The 22,837-nt window shown below is 41.6% G+C and overlaps 2 protein-coding genes across 3 annotated transcripts in view; both read right to left on the reverse strand.

Annotated features, from left to right (window-relative positions):
• vcam1b (vascular cell adhesion molecule 1b) overlaps window positions 1–14,798 on the reverse strand; it is a gene marked incomplete at its 5' end in the record, with an annotated part of 36,811 nt that extends 22,013 nt beyond the window's left edge. Inside the window, 3 exons of the mRNA XM_079581142.1 lie at window positions 4,897–5,223; window positions 8,263–8,562; window positions 14,741–14,798. Coding sequence (XP_079437268.1) covers window positions 4,897–5,223; window positions 8,263–8,562; window positions 14,741–14,798 — 685 coding nt within the window. The remainder of the gene's footprint in view (window positions 1–4,896; window positions 5,224–8,262; window positions 8,563–14,740) is intronic.
• A 5,103-nt stretch (window positions 14,799–19,901) lies between these two features.
• cdc14ab (cell division cycle 14Ab) overlaps window positions 19,902–22,837 on the reverse strand; it is a 31,682-nt gene continuing 28,746 nt past the window's right edge. For both annotated transcript variants that reach the window (XM_079580753.1, XM_079580752.1), the window contains exon 16: window positions 19,902–20,623. In XM_079580753.1, coding sequence (XP_079436879.1) covers window positions 20,594–20,623 — 30 coding nt within the window. In that variant the 3' untranslated portion in view covers window positions 19,902–20,593. The remainder of the gene's footprint in view (window positions 20,624–22,837) is intronic.

Consider the following 22,837-nt stretch of genomic DNA (forward strand, 5'->3'; position numbering starts at 1 on the left):
TGGGCTAAAATTTCAGTTTCTAGATGTGCAAATCTTGTACAGTCAGACCCCAAGAGACTTGCTGCTGTTATTGCAGCAAAAGGAGGTTCCACAAAGTATTAATTCATGCTGTATGAATACTTATGCAAGTCCCACTTTTCACTTTTGTTTTTTTTAAAAAAATAACAGAATCATGTATCATTTTGCTTTCACTTCACAGTTGTCTGTTACTTGTGTGTGAACGTTCAGTAAAAAAATAAAAATAAAATCTTTATGTTTAGGGTTGTAAACATGACAAAATGTGCAAAAGTTCAAGGTGTGTGAATACTAACGAGAGGCACTGTATTTCACGCCTTTCTTCAGCAGAGAGATCCTTTTTCTTTCCCATATTGCTTGAAAATGATGATCTGCATAAAAAAGTGGAACACCCTTTTTCAGTAGTTTTTCCCTTAACTGGGCTTAACCTGAAAACTAATTATCCCAGGTCTCTGAGATTTATGTCAGTGATTCATAGAGCCCCGAGACACGACACCATCCATGAGTTTCATTATTATTGTTTTTTTTTTTACTTTTTTGACACAAAAATCCAATTTGCATAATAATTTGGAACGCAGTGTAGTGTGATACAAATTCATACACCACGCTCCAAATTATTATGCAAATTGTATTTCAGTATCAAAAAGGTACGCTTTGTTCAGCAGATCATCATTTTCAAGCAATATGGGAAAGAAAAAGGATCTCTCTGCTGAAGAAAAGCGTGAAATAGTTGAATGCCTTGGTCTAGGTATGAAAACCTTCGATATTTCATGAAAGATGAAGTGTAATCATCGAACTGATAACAGATTTGGGGATGATTCAGACACACTCGTGTTTGTGCAGATAAAAGCACAATGAGGACGGTTTCAGCCAGACAAATACACCAGATGAATAGAACAGCAGCTACAAAGCAGCAGACAGGTATTTGAAGCTGCTGGTGCCTCTGGAGTCTCCCGAACACCAAGGTGTAGGACCCTCCAGAGGCTGCAGTTGTGCATAAACCTTCTATCCGGCCTCCCCTAAACTGTTCATTGAAGCTGAAGAACAGAAACGGCTGCAGTGGCTCAGAAATACATGAGACTCATTTTCAAACAGTCTTGTTCACTGATGAGGCCGTGTAACCCTGGATGGTCAGATCAATGGAGTAGTGGATCGTTGATGAATGGCCACCATGTCCCAACAAAGCTGTGACGTCAGTAAGTATGGGGCGGAGTCATGGGGAGAGAGCTGGTCGGCCCCTTTAGGATCCCTGAAGGTGTGAAAATGACCTCTCTCTGACTGACCACTGTCTTCTATGCTACAAAAAGAAGAGCCGTGTTTTCCCAAACAAAATCCTCTTCATGCATGACAACGCACCATGTCCTGCTGTAAAGAATCACTGGCTGCTATGGGCATAAAAGGAGAGAAACTCATGATGTGGACCCCATCCTCCCCTGACCTCAGCCCTATTGAGAACCTTTGGAGCCTCAACAAGAAAAACTTCTATGAGGGTGGGAGGCAGTTTTCATCCAAACAGCAGCTCTGGGAGGTTATTCTAACATCCTGCAAAGAAATCCAAGCAGAAACTGTCCAAGAACTCACAAGTTTAATGGATTTAAGAATTTTGAAGCTGCTCAAAGAAGCTCCTATGGTGAAATATAACTTGACCTATTGAGATGTTTTTGATTGAAATAGGATTTGATTTCAGTAAATATGACCTCCTAATGCTACACATACAACAAATGACCATTTTCAGTTAATTACAAGCTTTAAAATGCATTGAAACGATGAGTTACATAATAATTTGGAACAGTGGATTGAGTTTTTTTTACTATATTTATTTTTGAAATAAATACTGTTTTCACTGGGAGATTTTTTCAACCACATTTAAATGATCCTCGACCAGTTAAAGACTTTCATTTGAGTTGACAATTTAGGAAATCAGAGAAAAATGTCATTTGCATAATAATTTGGAACGTGGTGTTCACATTTTTCTCTGTATAATGTATAAATTAAGAGCAGGGTTCTCAGTATTATTAAACAAGTTTTAGTTTTTTTCTGACAAAAACTTTGTCAGATACCGAGAGGGCACATTAGCGCATTCCAAAAATCCTAAAACTAAGACCCTCGGGAAAAAACGTAAAAAACAAACATAAAGGCAGTAGCAATACCGTAAATTTTGATTGAGGGAGACCAAAGGGGGCAGGGCGGTCGGCGAGGGCCGCTAATCGCCGCTTGCGGCTATATTTATGTTTATTCTCTTAGTTTTATTATTTATATTTATATATTATTATACTGGAGAAGTTACCATTCAAATCTGTCCCAGTAGAGGGATAAATACCCTCTACCCTCTCTGAGGTGAATCATTCAGTGGCTGAGAGTCTGAGCACCACGGTCAAGGCTACGACTGGACATCCTGACCCACGGACAGTGCGACTTAACAGTTTGACCCAGTGTGATATATTTAGCCATTTAATTTGATCCTCTAAATATCAATTTGAAACTTTTGCTGAACTTTACTGATATAAATATCAGGAAGAAAATGTCTTGCAAGTTTTCTGCCATTTTATGTTTTCATTCAAAAAACTCAATGAAATCTAAATAATGGCTTGAGCCGGGTTTGACTTTACTGTTTTATTTTGTTGATTTACTAATAACAAAGATTTGCTCAGATGTATTTTGGATCTTGATTAGTTTATGAATAAGCTAATCAGTGGTTAAACTAATAAATGAGCGTTAACCGCTGCTCCATGTTGTTGCGTGAGTGGAATGAAAATGGGAAAACGTCCCTAAAGTTGAATCACTGTCTGCACATGTGACCCTGTGTATATTTCTCCCGTCTTCCGCCGATGCTGTCTCCCTCAAAGGAAATGACCATATTTGGATGACAGCGTCTTCTCGGTCACAGCCTTTAGTGCTACACGTGGATACCAAACATGTCAGTATGTGGGAATGAAAAAGCCTGGGAAAGACCAGAGATGACCGGGACAGCCATGGTGGAGCTACTTCCTGGAAATCTACAGCGCGACTCAACAAAAGGAAAGTTTGGTCTCTTTTTGTACTCGGACATTAAAACGAAGATGCTAAAGGGACTATACGGAGTTTAGAAATGTTAAAACCAAGTATTTTCCTCCCCCTACATGTTCCAGTCATATAGAGACTGCAGTTACATATAAGACCTGAGGTGGCAGTAGTGAGCACAAAATGACCAACTTGCATCTACTCTCTCTAAGAAGAAAACGAGCTAAAAAAAATGACCACTTTGTAAAAAAATGAATGTTTTCCCCTGCAGCGTCTCGCCTTAAAGGGGCGATGTGGAGTTTGTCAGTTTTCTCGCAATTGCCCCCTCAGGCCACACACTTAACTGCAGCCTCAATGATAAGCTTGATGCAGCTGTGTAACTTCAAACTGTGATTATTTTATGTCTTGTTGTTGTTGTTGTTGTCTTGTTGTTCAGTGAAGTTTGTACAAAACATGCACAGAGGCCGCTGTTTTGAAAGCATCAACACTTTTCCCCAACGTTTAGGAATAATTTCTTACCTTTCAAGCAAAAATGACAGCAACTGTGAGTGTTTGGTCAAACCCAGTGATTCTCTCAACATTTTCCCATGTTTACTCTGGTTCTTTGACTACGCTGATCAGACGTGACTTTCACCCTTTTTGTCGCACTGAAATAAACTCTTTGTTCCTTTTTGTTAGTTGGGGTCTGGGCTGGAGTTTCTCCGGTGGTTGAAGCCGGTCTCTTCTTACCCTCTGCTAAATCCATCCTTCCAAAGTTAGCGCTCGCTCAGCAGCTTCAGAGTTTCTGATGAAGAGAGCTAACACTATAGCTAACACTACACCTGACGTCATTACGCTGTTTGCTTGATCACCCCGAGGCACTCTCTATTCAAGTACATTTACAGACATATAGAGGCAATCGCGGGCACGTTCTGCTCACCAGGGCATTGCTGGAGCGTGTATGAGGAAGACATTTTAAATTTGTATATATTTATTTGTGGTTAAACTTATGTATAGTCCCTTTAAGGCGAGACACTGCAGGTGAATAGGGAAAAAAAATAAATGTAGAGATGTCAATTTGAAGCTTTTGCTGAACATCACAGTCATTTTATGTTTTCACATAAAAATAAGGCATTTTGAGCATTAAAATTGCCAAAATTCCCGATATTTTGGGCAACGAAATCAAAAAAATAAAAAATAAAAAATAAAAAATGTATTGACATATTAGTAACTCCGATTTTTTCAGAGGGGATTTTGGATATTTTGTTTAGTTTTTCAATAAACTAATAAAAAAAAATCTGTAAAAACTCAAATTCCGCCTGTTTTTTTGGTTTCAACGCTGAATAAATCAGGCTTGGAATTAGATATTAAAAAATCCCTCTGAAAAAACCTTCAAAACCTTGTTGTGTCTCAGCCTGTAAAGTTTGGAGTCTGTGGGAGCTTCTATAAGGGCTCAGGCTCTGCCCGAGTGCGGCTTCTCTCATTCAGAGAAAACCAGCCCTAAAGTTTTGTAGCGAGTGCGCATGCTCGGCCCGTTCTTCCACTTTTCCGCTCCAGCGTCTCGTAGGAGGAAAAACACCATATTTGGGTGAAAGCGTCATCACGGGGCCCCTTAGCAGGACACGTGGATGTCAAATCTGTCAATGTTTATGAATGAAAACCCGCGGGAAAGACGGCCTTTCTACTTCCGGGTCGCCCCCACCTCGCAGACAAAACATCATCAAATAAACATCATCATTTTTATATCTGACATGAAAACTAAGATGTAAAGGGAGGAAAATAGATACAAATCTCCTTTTCGACCACTGCGTGAAACATCAATACTTTCACCTGCCGTGTCTCGCCTTAAGTGAATGAAATGTATGAGTATTATTATATTATCAGTACATTTCTGTCACTCACACAGCAGCTGCAGCTGGACTCTGGTCTCTCTGATCTCTCTGCTCCTCTGGTCCGGACTGAGTGCAGATAAGTCCATCCAGGCCCTGCAGATGTACTCCAGAGTCGAGTCCCGCTCCGAGCCTGGCGTTTGTGGGGTGAAGTCCAGCTGGGAGCGCACCACCGCGGACCCTGGCTCCCCGTTTGTCCGGAGTAGAAGCTGGTCTCCTCTGAGCCAGTCCAACGTGAGCAGCTCCGGAGGAAACATGTCTCTGACCGAACACACCAGCCACGACTGGGCTCCGACCAGGACCGACGTCGGACCAGAGACTTCAGGAGCCGACGGCAACGCTGAGGAGAAACAAAGCAATGGAGGATTAGCCTATTGAGCATGTCTTGGATAAAGGGGCTCCCGGACACAAGGAGAACAGAAATACTGGCACAGCACACACATGGACAACTCTGGAACGACTGAGAGCTACACAGACACAAGAGGTCTTTGTCCAAATAGAATGAAGCAGTTCTGAAGCTCCAAATCTTTACAAGACTTTAGCAGGAAAGTGTGGAAGCGTCGCACAGCTTCACTCACCATCGCTAGGATCGGTTTGAATGGTTTTCACTAATGTAAGAAAACTTTACATAATGAACAGAAGCTACAGTGGTGGATTTACTGTGGAAGGAGCATTAGAAGTGAAGTGAGTCTGTCTTATTGGGACGCAATGAAGGAGTCTCTTCATGAATGAAATCTTTCAGAGCCTCATTGACACTTCTCCTCAAGTGCTTTTTTTGTGGGGACTGGCTTTGTCCTAGTTTAGTGGTGGGGGAACTGGATGTGTTTTACAGACAAGTCCCTCTTCACAAAGGACACAGGGAGCTTTGAGGAGAAACTCAGTCACCCAGCTGAATGAGTCTGAGTCACTGGACGCCTTTAAACCGCTCCTCATCAAAGAGCATTGTTGTTTTCTCCACATCGCTAAAAACATAATAACAGCAGAGAAAAGCTCCAAGTTACATCTACAGTGCTGGCATTTCGCTGTTACAGAGGCCTTTTACAGGCCTAGACATAACGCAATAGACCTGAAAGGCTTTTAGAAGCAGATGGAGCTATAATATCTGCTGCTTTACTGTTGTTTTGTAAAGGGGCTTAAAATGCTGCAATTATGAAACTGTTGTACATTGTCCATTTTAGCCTTTATATTACTAGGGCTGCTCGATTATTAGAAAACATAAAAGTCACGATCATTTCAGTAATACTTGAAACCACGATTATTCAGATGATTATGATTAAAAAAAAAACAATGCAAAATATTTTCTTTGGACAGTTAATTTCTTATTACAGCCATTCTCAAAGTCCGGGTCATCACATCCCCCTTATCAATCCGAAAATCCTTCAGGGCCCCCCTAATTTGAATGATCTAACAGTGCATCTGTAGGCCAAAAACTGTCTCAAGTGCAGCACATTTGAGCAAATACATATACATTTCCTTTCAAAATCCAATTTGTTCACTGCACTTCATTTATAGAAATGTTTTGGGGTCCCCCTGCAGTGCTTCTGAGGTCCCCCAGGGGGCCCCAGACCCCACTTTGGGAACCAATGCTCTATTAGAGACATCCCTGGCCCCATGACATCATCATACAGTTGTTAGTTTATGTTGGGCCAAAGCCTGTGCCAGGAACTCCAAAAACAATGGTCCCAGTGGCATGAAATAACAGGAGTTAGCTTTGAGCTGAGTTTGTGAGATCTGCTCCTGAAGAAGAGTTTGGTTTAAACACACATCTCAAGGATGCACTGGGATGCATCATCAGTGATGTTCCTGGGGTCATTGGGGGTTTCGGGTCTTTCAACATCAGACCCCCTCACCCAGGTGACCCATCCGGGAGTGATCAATTCCCGGATTGCATCCCAGCAGCACCAATCCACGGGCTTGCCTTCTTTAACCAAAGCCACCTGGTGACTTTTTCCGCTGCTTCTGTGATTGAGTGTATTGCTTTCTTCTTAGCTGCTCCAGTCATCCCGAGTCCAAGCAAAGCTTTACTCATGGAACGTCCGGCAAATCCTCTGCAACCTACTTCCACTGGATCACACTGTGCACGCCACCCTTTGCTCCTACATTGCTCCACCAGTTCAGAATACTTGGCCAGCTTTCTCTCGTGTGCATCCTCCATGTTCTCCTCCCAAGGGACTGTCAGTTCCCACATTATGACTTGTCTAGTGGAATCGGAAAACATCACCAGGTCCGGTCGTAGTTTGGTTTCTGTAATGTGGCCTGGGAACTTTAGCTGCTTTCCCAGGTCCACACGCAGCTGCCAATCTTGGGCGCTAGATAGCCGGCCACTTCTTCTCCAGTTTTAGACTTTTCTGCAACAACCAGCCCGTTCTCCTTTCAGCTGAAGGTGAGCACTTAGTAGTGTCATCTCGAGAGCTACATGTTATCATTACTTTATTCTTTACGCGACAAATACAACAGTTCATCACTGTGAGCCGCACTTACACAAACCACGCAGGACCCACTTTCTGCGCTTTGGTGTCACTTTTGAAATCGTAATTGAATTTTGCTTAATTGCACAGCCCCACATCCATGTCCTTCCGCTTTACCCGGGGGGCCCGGCAGCAGTGTGAGACGCCCAGACTTCCCCATCCAAGCACACCTCCTCCAGCTGTTCAGGGGGACCAGTTCAATTTAAAAATGTCAAGACTAAATCCAAAACGTCTTGCATGTGAACGGCTATTTGTTAAACTACATGTAATATGCAACAGACAGTCACAATTCACTATTCTTACAAAGGTATATATAAATAGTTTGATAATATATATTATGCAATTATATATATTATTAAAAATATAGATACAAAAAGTAGGGCCTGACTGATATGGACTTTTGGGGTCCAATACCAGTATGAAAGGGGTTGGCCCATATAGGCCCATATTTAAGTCATTTCATTTGATGTAATTTGTTTTATCTCTCTATAGTTAAACATTTATTACTATAGTAAAGGTTCCGGTCATAGAATTATATCTAATAAAGGTGGAGCGATGTCTGCATGATGCTTCTACATGTGTCAGTGTTGAACTGTGACAGGGATTTCAGAGGGAGCTTGTTTGAAAGACAAAAATCAGCTGATTCCAAAACAAAAATGGGTAAGTCTCCATTTGTTCTCAGCTCTGACTGAGCTCTTTTCAAAAATCACTGATATCGATTAGGTCCAGATGGGGAAAAAAGACGGATGGGTATGAATCAGCATGAAGTGTCAGCCTAAGTCTTTGCTGTGTTTCTGAAATGTAGGACTTTTGATCCTTGGAGATCTTTAGTTAATGTTGGGCAGACTAACGTTCACGCCCCACAGTGGATTATTTAAACGGCCCATAAGCAGAAGAGTTCTTATACTCACAGTAGACCTGCACGTTGCTCTTGATCTGCTGCATCTGTCCTCCGCAGCTGGCCTTGCACAGCAGCGCCCCCTCGTGTTCCCTGCCCACGGGGTGGAAGGTGGCGCTGGAGTGCGTGGCGTTGGCGCTGACGCTGGCGGTCAGAGGCCGGTCCTCAAGCTGCGCCCACACGATGCGGGCGGCTCCGGAGCAGCCCTGAACCTCACACACCAGCTGAGAGCGCGAGCCCAGGGGGAACAGGGGAGCGGCCGGCGTCACCGACACTCGGAGGACGCCCTGAACGCAGCACGGGCCGGAGAGCACTGAGGGAGAGACAAGGGTCACGCTTTAGAGGCTCCATCAATCAGAGGGAAATACTGCAATTAAAGTGACAGTCTGGAAGTCTAAATGTTTTACAAATGTGATCAAATGTGCAAAATCACATTTTAATGTAAAGTGAGTAATAATATATATTTATCATTTTTTGTAAAAATATATATAGCCTATATCCTTACTTAACTAATCAGAGTCTAGTATCCTCCTGCGTCGACAAATGAGACAAGCTTTTCCTGTGAACCAGCCTGTCAGGTCCAATCAGGAGGGAGGGGGAGGAGTTTGATCATTTACTTTTAAATTTCATCCGTTTTCTTCCACTTGTCCGTTTCCGGGCCAAATCACACTGCACCAGCCCCTATGGCTCCTCCTGCAGGTGGTGGGTCAGAAGGACGGCCTCACGATTCAAACCGGGCCTGTTGGTCTCTCATGAGGGGCTTCTGAACCGCTCTTTGTCTGACCCGTCACCAAGGACCTGTTCCTGGGAGACCCTACAGGGGCACGAAGCCTCCGACAACAGAGCTCCAGGATCATTCGGACTCAAACCCCTCCACCACGTTAAGGTGGCGGGTCCAGGGGGGGTTCACTCTAGCTCTCCTCACTTTGTAAACTTGCTATTACTATTACTTTTATATTACTACAACTCAGGGCCGCAGAGAACGTTCAGAACAGGCTCAAGACCTGTCTTTTATAATGATTTATGATTATAATTAACTTATTATATTGGTTATCAGTTTGCTTCATATTTCTTTTTATTGATCTTATTGTATTTCTTTCCTCTGCCCCGGGAGTGTCCGGTGGGTGCCTGGTGGGGGTGTGGTGTTTCTGTGGGGTGAATATGAGGGTCATTGTCAGCTTCTATTTGCATGGGTGGGTGGTTTTTAATCTGTAAATCACTTTGCACTATAACCTTGTATGAAAAGCTCTCTACAAATAAAGCTTTGATTGATTGATTGAAGTAACTCATGCCCCTAGAGGCCATAAGCGCCACTGCAGGTGTCGTAGATTGTTTTTGTTAAGTAAATACTACATTGACAGAAAAGACAGCGGGAGAAAGGGATATTGTACATCGTGCCACAACTTTTTTTTTACTGTAAATACTGCTAAAGTGACATTAGCCTGCAGTTAGCTTTGCCTGTTAGCCTGTTAGCTTCATCTTCGTGATTCCATTAGTGTGTATTGCGCCTCTGACTTGGTGCTGGAAGTTGCAATTGTGGTTTTCTGGCCAGACACACCAGGGGGAGATGAAAGACCCCCCAATCACCCAATTAGCACTTGTATCACCCCCACAGGGACTACGGGGAGGGTTTATTAAGGCAAACAAGTGACTTAGTTCTTCTTTAAAGCTGCACAATGCAACTTTTTAAGTTCACATTAGTGTGTACTTGACCGTTCAGTGACCCAGCAGCAGCTGTGAGGGTGATGAGTTTGACCCTTTCCATCCCGGTGGCTCCTATGATGCTTCAGGATCAATTTTATTACAGTTTTTTGGAATTTCGGATATAGGTTTTCGTAATGGAATCTATACGTAGCCATGGATACGGTTCAATCTGCAGTGAAAACCTCAAAAAACAGTTGATCCTTTGATGGTAAGTAAAGGCGCTTAGAAATACTAATAATAATTTTAAAGTGATAGGCAAAAGAATATTATTAGCCCTATCTAAAGGAAGAACACTGGTCTGAACATTATTAAAGATCTTCTATAATAAGATATTCTCTCATGAATTCACTATCATTACAAAAGAGTTCCTGAACAAATGAACCAGCTGATTGTCATGTGTTGCACAGTTTCCCTTTCGTTTTCAGCGTGACATAATCTTGAGTAGACTAGTACTAGTTGTAGTTTAGTTTAGTTTAGACCCGAATGCTGTATAATAGCCCCATATCAATGAGTTTGAAAACAGTTGTAAGATCTAGACGCCTGAGCTGACAGGGTTGGCCCGTGTGGGAAAGCCGAGCCCAGGGCAGGGGGCTCATGTACGGGTGCCCAGATGGTGCACAGATCACACGGGACGGAAATGGCACTGAATGAATGATCGGGCGAGGTGTAGGGTAACGAGGGCTGAGTACAGTTACTTTTTCCCCCGATACTGGCGCTTTAATGATCATTGGTTTTCGATACCGACACCTGAACGATACTTCTTACCATAAACCTATACTCAAATATATGTGTGGGACGTGTGCAGATTTACAACATCCGGTTTTTCTATGTCAAGGAATTTGGCAAAAAATGGGGGGAAAAAAAGGTCGGGAAATGAAAACAACCAAGTCACTCCCTTTAAAGGAACAGGCCACAGTTTTTACACACTGAGATATGTTCTGACCTGAGCTGAGTAGCTTAGGTACGCATCAACTCGTCTAAGCTCAGGTCAGGACATATCTCCGTATAGGAAAACGGTGAACTGTTACTTTAATGCTGTCCCTGGATCAGGGGCGACTGGGACTGAAAAACAGCCCTGGACTCTGACCAGCCTGGCCCAAATGAGCATAATCGTGACTTCCACAAATACATATTTTAAAGGGACTATAAGGAGTTTAAAAATGTTAAAATTAAGTATTTTCCTCCCCCTACATGTTCCAGCCATGTCCTAATGTGTAGAATGAGCTCAGACCTGTTCACCACAACTGCCTCTAAAATCCTGTACGGTCACTCAAAAATGTGTCACTTCGGCCCGAATTGCCGTCATGCACGAGCTTAATATAGAAGGTGCAGTTACACATATGGCCTGAGGTGGCAGTAGTGAGTATAAAATGGCGAACTTGCTTCCAGCCCCTTTAACCTCTTACCCCCCGCCTAAACCAAAGGCATTCTGTCCTCTTAGGTTATTATATAGGCCTGTGTAGCACCTCATTTGAAAGCTAAGACCCACAAAACTGATATTTTCCTTGCATCGTTGCTGTGTTGTGTCACCTTTTTGGGGTTTTTTTAGTTCATTTTTGTCACATTTTTGTTGAATTTTTGTCATATTTTTGTTGAATTTTTGTCATTTTTTTGTTGAATTTTTGTCATTTTTTTGTTGAATTTTTGTCATTTTTTTGTTGAATTTTTGTCACATTTTTGTTTAATTTTTGTCACATTTTTGTTGAATTTTTGTCTTTTTTTTTTTTAATTTTTGTCTTTTTGTTTTTTAATTTTTGTCACATTTTGTTGAGTTTTTGTCACATTTTTTGTTGCGTTTACATCCTTGTTTTCTTCTCATTTTTTGTGGCTGTTTTGGTGCTTTTTGATTAGGGTAAAGCCAAACTGGAGAAAATGGGATCCGTTCAGGTGGGAGTTAAGAGGTTAACCTCTAACCGCCCGCCTTAACATTAACGAGTGCATTTTCCCCAGTTCGGCTTTTTATTAGTGTTCTTTTGATCATCAGCAAAAAGAGCGGGAAAGGCGGTCGTAGAAACAGAAGCAAAATCATTCATATAAATAATAAATAATAATAGTCCCAAAACTGAACCTTGTGGTGCACCATACTCCACGGAATTCCTTTCAGATTCATGTTTTTTTATACTGGGCTTTACCCAAATCTAAAAGCTTCTCGACTGGAGAGCAACAATGTAACGCCTCATTTGAAAGCTAAGACCTACAAAAGTGATGGAAGCTTTTCGTCACGTGTTTTTGTCACGTTTTTGTTGACTTTTCATCCTCTTTTTCTCGCTATTTTGATGTTTTTCTTTTTAGCTTTTAGATTTGGGTAAAGCTCGGTTGAGGCGGGACCGGTGGCCCTTCTGTGCTCTTCCAGAATGGACATATGGCCAGTCCGCCCCTGCCCTGGATCAACAGCATCAAAACGTGGATCTAAAAATATGTTTTTTCATTGCCTGCATTTGATCATTTCATTTTTCTCAATACCGATAGTCCTGCCTCAACAGACTGACTCGTTTAACCGTCCCCGGCCTAAGAGAGACAGAGAGGGGTGAAGACTTGGACCAAATGTCATGAACTATTTACCTTCCTTGTCTTGCCCAATGGCACACAGGCCTGACCTGATCAGAGCACGTGAGGTCACTGCACACACGCTAAACGTCATCAGTTCCCCCGTGATTACATTGTGGAACGAGAATCTCCAAAACAGGATCACGAGGCTCATCAAATTCAATCAAGCCTCTGGAATCTCAACCTGCGAAACACTGTCCTTAGCGTTCAAATGACTCACTGCCACATGAAGTCAGGGACAGTTCGCGGAGTTACACTTTAAGGATAAACGTATGAAGCGTCGCGTATTTTCTTGTTTTATTCATGGACTAAAACCTAAATCATCCAGAACCAGGACTAACATGGACCAAAGTGGGTCAGGAACTGGGCCTGATTATGCTGAAGTTATGTAAATGAACCAGTGCCCACATGAAACAGCCATGTTTGATCAGCCTCTATTCCCACAACAACTCACGCATTTCCACCGCGGAATGATCACGCAAACACCGAACACATCCTCCTCATCCTTCTGCGGGGAGATAAACGCGTTTCACGTGAGCTCACCTGGAAGGAGCAGCAGCAGAATCCGGGAAATCCTGCACATTTTCCGCTTCTTTATCGATTCTGGACAAATACAAATGTGTGGAAATGGAAAAGGTGAGTAAATCCCTTCGAGTCGGTCCTCGCGCCTCCGTCTGACTGCCGCACGCGCCACCGTCTCGAGCTCTTTTCTTGTCTGAGCCGCACGCGCGCAGGAGGAGAGGCGGTGAGGAGAGAGAGGGGGGTGGGGCGACACCTGGTGGACAGACGCGGTGCTGCGCGAGGAGAGCGGGGGGGAGAGAGAAAGGTTTTAGTTTTGGTTTTGGGGGGAAAATTGGCGTAACGTCTTGGGAAGTTCCGGTTTGTAATGAATGGAGAATGTGTAGTGTTACAAGAAGTCGAAACTAAAAGAGGTTAAATAAAACTAAAAGTGGTGCGCAGTTCAGGAGAAAAAGGCTGGGAAATTGCAAGGTTAAAACTAAAACTAAATATATATATAAATATAAATAAACTAAATATAAATATATCCGTCAACTCAAATCTGACTAAATAAAAATGAAAAGCAGAGGCTAAAATCATCCAAACGTCCCATGAGTCTCATATCATGTAAATGCTCTGCCAAAGGAACAGCTCCGAGCTTTGTTCATCTCCATGAAGCAGAGGAGCTTGATAATATATGATTAGAATAAATATTACTAATGAAAAGTCGACTAAATGTAGACAAAAACTTCTGAACTAAAATTAAAAGACACATTTTTCAATATCAATACTGTTGCGAGGTTAATGCCATATGGCGGCTTCAGACCGCACGCTTCTCTGCACTGTGAGGCACTTCTGAATTCATCCTGCTGCTTTTGTCAAGTCACATCATCAATAACTACAAGCAGGGGCGTAGCACCTAATTCTGGGCCCTGGGTACAAATGATCTTGGTGGACCCCGCTCATATTTTATGTTCTTTAACCACATAACAGTGACAATTTTACAGTGCAGTTCATTTAATTTCTATTATAACATAATTGTATATAGCCTAACTAGGTGAAAAAATTGGTCGACCATTTTTTTTTTTTTTTTTTTGGGTCACTTTTTAGTTGAGTTTTTGTCACTTTTTTGTTGAATTTTTGTTGAATTTTTGTCACATTTTTGTAGATTTTTTGTCACATTTTGGTTGAGTTTTTTGTCACTTTTTGTTGAATTCTTGTTGAATTTTTGTCATTTTTTCGTTGAGTTTTTGTTGAATTTTTGTTGAATTTTTGTTGATTTTTTGTCACTCTTTGTTTGAATTTTTGTCACATTTTGTTGATTTTTGTCACATTTTTGTTGATTTTTGTCACTCTTTGTTTGAATTTTTGTCACATTTTTCTTGCGTTTTACATCCTTGTTTTCTTCTCATTTTTTGTGGCTGTTTTGGTGCTTTTTCCCCAAGCATCTTTTTGATTAGGGTAAAGCCAAACTGGAGAAAATGGGATCCGTTCAGGTGGGAGTCAAGAGGTTAAAGGGGTGTCAGGGCCCGGAAATTCATCCATCATTATTGTTTGTTTAAAATTCTGTGTAGCAACCGTTGTATTTCAGCCCGGCTGTGTTTGATTCTTATAGCATCCATTATGAGGAAACTTAGAAAGTACAATATAGAACGCTTTTTGCAGCACTTTTGAGGGCCCCCACCCTGCACTGGGCCCTGGGTACTCAGCACCCTTTACCCCCCCAGTCCGACGCCCCTGACTACAAGGGAACAGTTCCATTGGCCCCGACGAGCCCACGCCCTGATGCTGCACCACCATGTTTCACTGCTGAGGTGGATGTTTCCTTTATTTCTCCAGACTTGTCTCTTCCCTTCACTCTGGTACAACCCTGTTGCTTGTCCAAACATTTGCGAGAGTTATCCAGGCATCAGCTTTTTCCACACTGTTCAGTGTCTGCCCCTCGGCCGTGAAGCTGTTGTTGTGAACAATACTATCAGACAAACGCAGCGCTTACTTTGGCACAAACTCCTCAGAGTCAGCCTTCACAGAAAAGCCTCCACTTTGCAACATCGCCCATGCCACATATCCAATGGCAGTGGTTCTCAACCTTTTGGAGCCGCGACCCCCATTATAACAGTTCATTAGGATCGTGACCCCCGCCTGGGTCAGACCATGGGAAAAACAGGGACATTAACCTATATAATTCTAAAAAAAACAAAGACAAAACAATGGCTAAAATAAAATGAATCAAATTTAGAACAAATAATGGCACCCTAGTATAATAGCAACACCATCATAATAATATTAAAATATACATTTTTATCTATATGCTTTGGCGACCCCCCAAATTTGTCTCACGACCCTCTTGGGGGTCCCGACCCCAGGTTGAGAACCCCTGTCCTATGGACCAAGCACACACACAAACCTGTGCATGTGTCATTTCATCCAACTGCAGAAAACGATGTAAAAACAAAATAAAAGTTGATATTAATATGTATTTGACAGTTCCGTGACCCAGCGGAGGCTTGGGTGGTTAGCTTAGCGCCTTTAGTTGCCATCCCGATGGCAACTAAAGGAAAAAAAATGACAAAAGATGAAAGTATGTGTTTTTTATAGCTGTTTGAAAAGTGTATACATTTTTGTACACTAGGGGGTGAACGTATAGAAAATGCAGATCTCCAAAATAAAAGACCTGAGAGAAAAACAAACACTGGATTCGGGAAAATTTGGCTCAAAAGAACATTTTCTGCAGAAATTCACAAAATGGTCAAATGAAAAAAAAAAAAATCTTGCAAAATATACAAAAATGTTCACAAGGGTTAAAGAGACAGAGGCCTATTCCAAGATGTTTGGTACAAGTATTTTGTGAGAGCAAATGTATGACATATTTACAGTGTGCTATAGACTGGTACTATGTGATTGAAAAAAAACACAAAACCCCCCCTCTTTAATGCTCGGAAACCCTGTAAAATAACTTCAAATTCAAACCTCTTACAGTGAAATATCATTAAAATACACTTCTGAAATTAAAAAAAGGACAACCCCTCAAACTAGTCACACAAAGGAGACAGGACAAGACATGAGCAAAAATATACTTTATTATTTATTGCGTCTGTGGCTTTTCGTTCAAACAGAAAAATAAATCAATCTGTTCCCTTTATTTTACAACCGTTACACAAAAGAGAAAACATCAAGAGCTGGTTTTCGTTGGTCCAAGGCACAACAGAGACAGACGTGGTTTATTCAGTAAAATGAGAACAAGTGTTTGGTCCCTGGAGCTTTTATTGTGAAAGGATGGACTACTGTTTCCTGTAGAAGCTCGTCCACTTCCTTTTTAGCTTAAAAATGATCAAGTTTGGTCCAAGTTTAGTCTGAAAATGTAACATTGGTCAAGTCCTGGTTTGAATCTGCAAACTAGGGCTTATCGATGTGCTATGGCTTCATGAAAGTAAAAACAAATATTGTGTTTTGGTGGGAAATTTAAATGTATATACTTCAGGCGAGACGCTGCAGGTGAATATGGAAAACACATACGTGTAGAGATATCCATTTGATGTCTAGCGGCTATCATTATCATATGATAGCCGCTAATGCTAATCTTTGACTATGCTAGCCGCTAATGCTAATCTTTGACTGATAGCTGCTAATGGTAAATTTTGACTATAATAGCCGCTAATGCTAATCTTTGACTGATAGCTGCTAATGCTAAATTTTGACTATGTTAGCCGCTAATGCTAACCTTTGACTATGTTAGCCGCTAATGCTAACCTTTGACTATGTTAGCCGCTAATGCTAACCTTTGACTATGTTAGCCGCTAATGCTAAACTCTGACTGTGTTAGCCGCTAATGCTAAACTCTGACTGTGCTAGCCGCTAATGCTAAACTCTGACTGTGGTAGCCGCTAATGCTAAACTCTGACTGTGGTAGCCGCTAACTGCTACTTCAAACATTTGCGCTCTCTGAACCTTTTTTCTGTTTACATGGTGAGGGGGGTGTTGGGGGTGAGGTGGGGGAGGTGTAGAGCTTGTCTGGTTCTGCGGGACTAAGTTAGCTCTCTGTTCGAAGGCTGTGAATCTAGCGATGCAATGTGGGAATGCAATCACTCTGGGCTGGAAAAAATGAGTAGCTGAGGGCAGCTTTAAAGAGAAGCAAGTTGGTCATTTTATGCTCACTGCTGCCACCTCAGGTCTTATGTGTAACTGCAGGTTCTATATTAAGCTCGTGCATGACGGCACTTCAGACCCGAATGAACACCTTTCTGAGTGACAGTGCAGGATTTTAGAGGCAGTTGTGGTGAACAGGTCTGAGCTCATTCTACACATTAAGACATGGCTGGAACATGTAGGGGGAGGAAAATACTTAAACTCTGTATAGTCCCTTTAAGTACAACATAAAAATCTGGCAAAATAGCCCACATTTCCAGAAGCAAAATCTAAATAATGGATAGAACCAGGTTTAATGTCGTTTCGTTTTCTATAGAGCTGTAAAAATTCTAATTTCTCCTCGTCTTTTGGGGGAGTTCAAACATCAATAAATCAGGAATTATTGAAAAATCCCTTCAATGTTGAGCCCAAGCCTGTAAAGTAGAGTCTGTAGGAGTGACTAAAGTGGAGATGTTGTTACAAGAGTGGAATGAAAACCACATTTGGAGAAAAGCAACCCACTACACTTAATACTACTGGCCTGGGGGAAATGGGGACACCATTTTGAGTTTATCTTGTCTAAAGCGTGTCATGTTTTTGTGGAAGGAGGCGACGTAATGACGTAATGGGAAGTCGACAAAACGTCACTAAAGGGAGAGTTTACGTGGTAGACATTAAATCTAAGATGTTGTTTTTGCCTTTTCCGCTGCGTCTCGCCTGAAGTAAAACGTTGGTTGGCAAAGCGTAATGATCGTGGTGTTAGAGAAGACACTTTATTGCTCTTGCACAAAGCTTTGGAGTCGACGGACCCTTGTTGTTTTGAGAGGTAGGAACATGAACAGTCTGAGCTTATTGGACGAGAACTTGGATTTTGAAACGAGAGAATATACATGAGGAAATGTCTTGAATTAATGGAATCCCGCAAAAAAAAAATCAACATCTGAAGTAGGACTGCAAAATTATCATTATCACAATATCTGTATCGTAAAAACACGGAGATCTGCACATTGTTTTGTAGACACAGCCTAAAACAGAAAAAGACTGGGATTTCAAAATGTGCAAAAGTCCAGCTGAATCCAGATTTTCGCCATTTATCTCGATTTTAGAGTCGTATTGTTTGAAAAGTTCCGACGATACATGTATTTGGAGCGTACCGTGTTGGAATGATTAAGCATCGTAAAGAAAATATCGTTATATTCAAGGCCATTTCTTCTCGTGCCGTGCAGCCATGTTTAATAACTTATTTAAATGTTTTTTTACATTCAAAGTCTCCTTTTTTCATCATCAAATAAAACCCCTTCCTTATTTGAAGCTTCTTTACATACACACCATACAAATAATACTATTCCAACAGAAGAGCAGGATCTGATCCAGACATATCCTGCTGAATCGACTTTTAGAGCTTTAAACTGTGTTGTGACGTTTCTTCATCAAAAACAAGTCCTCTCTTTGATCACCCCCTGCAGGAAGAGCGTTTTCTGGACACACTTTAGCTCCAAATATAAGGCCTTTAAATGAATGTTGATATTATTATTCCTGAGGTCCAAACAAGGATGGGAGTCATTTCTGGTGAGATGCTCGAAGTCGTGCTGAGCCAGTGGTTTCCAGGGCGACTTATTGTTTCACATAGTGGTTTGTTTCAACATTTCAAGATTTTCCAAACAATCAGCCTCCGTAACATTTGAAAAGACGCTTCACTGTTCGCGGCTGAATTTGAAAACAGAGGGAGTGACGTGTGTGGCTCTGGAACATGCAGCGTTTGCATCAGGCTTGTGGACTAAAACTGGGCTTAAACTGTGACGTGTTTGTTCAAGCCAACAGTGACTGACTTTAACACGAGAGGAGCCGGAGCCTGAGCCAGAGCCTGAGCCTCACAGAAGCGTTTTACTCGACTGCCCTGCTCACTCTGTACAGTGACATGAACCGAGCCCCCCTGAGGCGATACAAGCTGAGCCGGTCTGAATACATTGCATTTTACATTTCTTACTTTTGGAAGGAACATTCCAACTATATCATGTTTTTTGAGTAGAACCGTTGACCTAATTAATTAAACTATAGACGTCACATGTTTCCGGAGGAGGAAATCACAGATTGTTCGTGGAAGGTGAGCGCTCACTCTGTATTAGACATTATTGGTACAGTTTCGGTAAATTATTAGTGGCAGATCTTTAGTGTGAAGACGGTCCCATCCCTCGTCCTCGGATATTTGACCAATCAACATGAAACAAAGTGTTTTCATACTGACAATACGCTCTCTAAGCCCAAAGTACCACATCTGAGTCAAGTCTTTGTGAAAGATCGCGGAATTAGAAGATCTCCACAGAAGTTAAGAGGAGATAACTTGACCAACACGCCCAATGGGTCAGAAAACTCTTCAACGGTGCCATTTTCAGTCAGAAGTTTATTGTGACTGCTAATCGCGGCTCGTAGTTTGGTTTCAGCTCGTGTTCCACAGAGTTTGCGTTTTCCTCTAAACCTCAGAAAAGTGGATTAGAGCGAGAAATCTACAGAGGTCCCGGTCATACCAGAAATCCCTTCCATCCCTCACTCAAAGGCTCATGGGGCGTAGGAATAAGCTGCTACTCCTCTCCTGTCAGCATAGGCAGATTAATGACCTAACAAGCACCGTTATTACAAAGCGATGCCCAACTGACAGCTAACCTTTCACTGAGACGTAACATCATGTGCACGCGCTCTGTGCTGCTGTCGGGAGTGGTCTAGAGTTTGGGTTGGTTGTTTGGGATGTCACTCTGAGCAAACACAATCAAAAACATCAAAAACATCGTCAGCAGCAGAAGAAACGACCAAACCGCGTCCGTTTCTGACGATGCAATGACGTCAACACATGGTTTAAAGCTTTAAAAAGTCCATTTTGCAGGATAGGACTCGCTTTAGGGCGGACCATGTCCCTCACAGCCAACACAGTCCTTAATGATAAAGCATCCTGTGTTATAAAATCTTAAATTACAGATCACTTAAGCAGTACATGTCCACATAAGGCTAATCTAAAGGCGTGTAAAATTAGAAACAAAGCTTAGTGAAGAAAAAACGCTGATTTCAAATCAGGTTAAAAATTATATCAGTTCGTGTTAAAAACTAAACAAATATATATATATAACCAGGTTCTTTACAGTCTTTAAAACATCGTTAAGACACTAAAGGCGCTTCATTCACTCGCGTCCCCTGAGTTCGGAGAAAGTCCCTTCTTCGGAATATTATTCAAAATCCAAAAAACGACGAGGAAAATACTGCGTCCGATCCGTTGAATCCTTTAAAAAATAAAACTCTACGGCAAAAAAAAATACAAGATTCTCTGTCACAAAATATAAAATCTCTTCTTCAAGTTTGCGTTTATCTAAATAAATCTCTCTCTCTGCGACGGAGGAGTTATGTACAGTTCAGTCCGTCATGTCAGAGGAGCAGCAGCAAAGCACTCTGGGAAACGGAGTCCGGGTCACGCCACGCGGGACTTAGTACTGGACGAACTCAGACTGAAGAGACTGTGGAGAGAGGGAGAGAAGAACAATGTGAGAAATGTGCAGGTTTTGGATGAAAACACTAAAACAAGACAAGGATTCAATTTCTTTGGCAGCAAAACTTTGACATGAACACGCAGACTTTACGCTCATTTGTCCTTCAATGGAGGAATGACTTTGTTTCAGCAGTGCAGGAGTAAAGAACAAAGTAGGTAGTAACTCAACTAAAGCAAGACATTTATTCAAAAGTAGTAAGTAGTAAATTCTTCATGCCAAAAATACAAAAAAGAAAAAATCCTCTATCATCTATCTAAATATCAGTATGTATTCAATAATGTTTGACCTCTGTTTGTCCATTTGCTTCCATTTCTTGTCAACAGAGATGAGCCTCTGTGCTCATTCCCCCCGTTTACATTAACAGTCTCTCAGTCTCTTCCTACAGAGCAAAAAACTAATGAAAAACAAACCTCCACAGTGCTCCAGGAAATGTCAATCAAAGCCCAAAGCTAAAACTTTTAATATTCATCAGTCCAATTAGGTTCACTAGGTCTTCTAGTAATGATGCTATTATGTTCTGACCTGTGTTTTATCTCGTACCTGTCTGGCTACAAGAACATAAAAGCACATTTAATATTTATACCATGAAAACCATGTGTCAAACTGTACCCACCCCAGAGTTATTATGGGGGGGAAATCTAGCCATACAAACTCTAACTTTCTTTGAAACAAGGCTTTAAAGTTGTTTTTGACATGTGTAAAGTGCCCATTTAACTCACCTACAAGTGGAATTATCCTGGTATTTGTGAGTTCACAAACACACACTGTTTGAAACCAAACCAAACATGGTTTGGGCCAAATAGATATGAATGAATTATGCAACGACAACAGAAAAACACATGACATTTTTCACGCGACACGTGGCAAACCCCTTTGCCGGGACCTTTTTTAGCGAGAGCAGCGATGATTTACTTTCAGGGCTGCACGAGGGGGCGAGCGGGTTGGATTGAAGTTTCGAGTGTCATTTGTGAGATGCCCCGAGTCCCAATGTGTTTAAATACATACACACACGCATGTGACTGGGAGGAATGACAGCGGCGCTGAGCCAAAAGGGGACCGATCGGAGTTTACCATATGCTCTTCAACTATTTTAGAACAGAAAGTTTGCTGTTGCTGACAAGCAGTGTTTGACACAAGGTTTTTTTAAGGTAGCATGAGAATCTTTTAAGGCGGAGCATTTACGCTGGCAGTTGCAAACATGTGAGTGATTCTATTTTTAGATCGCAAAGGCATAAATTTGGGAGCATATGCGACTAAAATAGTTGCAATTTCGAGCCCCGGCAGAACCTGATCAATCTTTTGTTGTTGCGCGTCGCACAATCCAGGAATCACAAACATGTGTCTGTTCAGCACGGCCGAGCGACAAACTTCAGTTTTGTTTTCTGTGGCTCGTCGTCTCAGCAGCAGCTTCAAGACGTTAGTACAGAATATTGTAAGAAATAAGAAACCCAGAGTCACCAGCTGTTAATAAAGTCATTACCAACACCAGTGAGGAACGCAGGTTTCACTTCCCCTTTAACCACTGTGTCTTATTATTATATTTATATGTTGTTGTTTTTTTTCTCTGTACTGTAGACCTTTTGTGAAGCACTTTGGTCAACAGCAGTTGTTTTAAATGTGCTATACAAATAAATTTGATTTGATGTGTAAAATAAACGGAGTTTCACTGTTGGCAGTAAAAAGGCTGTCTCTCACAGAAGATTTATTCAATTATATAAACATTACTGTATAGAAACAGGAAGTTAGCATTATGTTATAATGAAACATTCTGTGCACAGAGGCAGATGTGGAGAGAACAGATTCAGACTCACCGATTGTTTGCATTCACAATGTTCTAGAAAGTGCGCTATAGTGGTGGAGCAGGGAGAGACAGTTTCTGAAAAGAATGTCCAAATGTTTTCACCGATCATTATTTGGAAGTGACAGAATTTACAAATCAGCATCTTATGGCAGAAAGTCCTTTCATCGTTTTGAATATTGTCTCCACTTTTGGACCCCTTTATGAAACACTCATGTGACTTCAGTTCATCTCTGTGCTGAGAGAGAAGATGCTGCACTTTGTGACAGTTTTTGTTTCATGTGGAAAGGTTCTGTTGTTGTAGAGAAATTAACCATAAACAGAGACTGATATTCAGCATTTGCGTTACCATCATTTCCACAACAGAAATCCTGCACTAACTC

This window comes from Gobius niger (genome assembly GCF_951799975.1).
Source record: "Gobius niger genome assembly, chromosome: 22".
Lineage (NCBI taxonomy): Eukaryota > Metazoa > Chordata > Actinopteri > Gobiiformes > Gobiidae > Gobius > Gobius niger.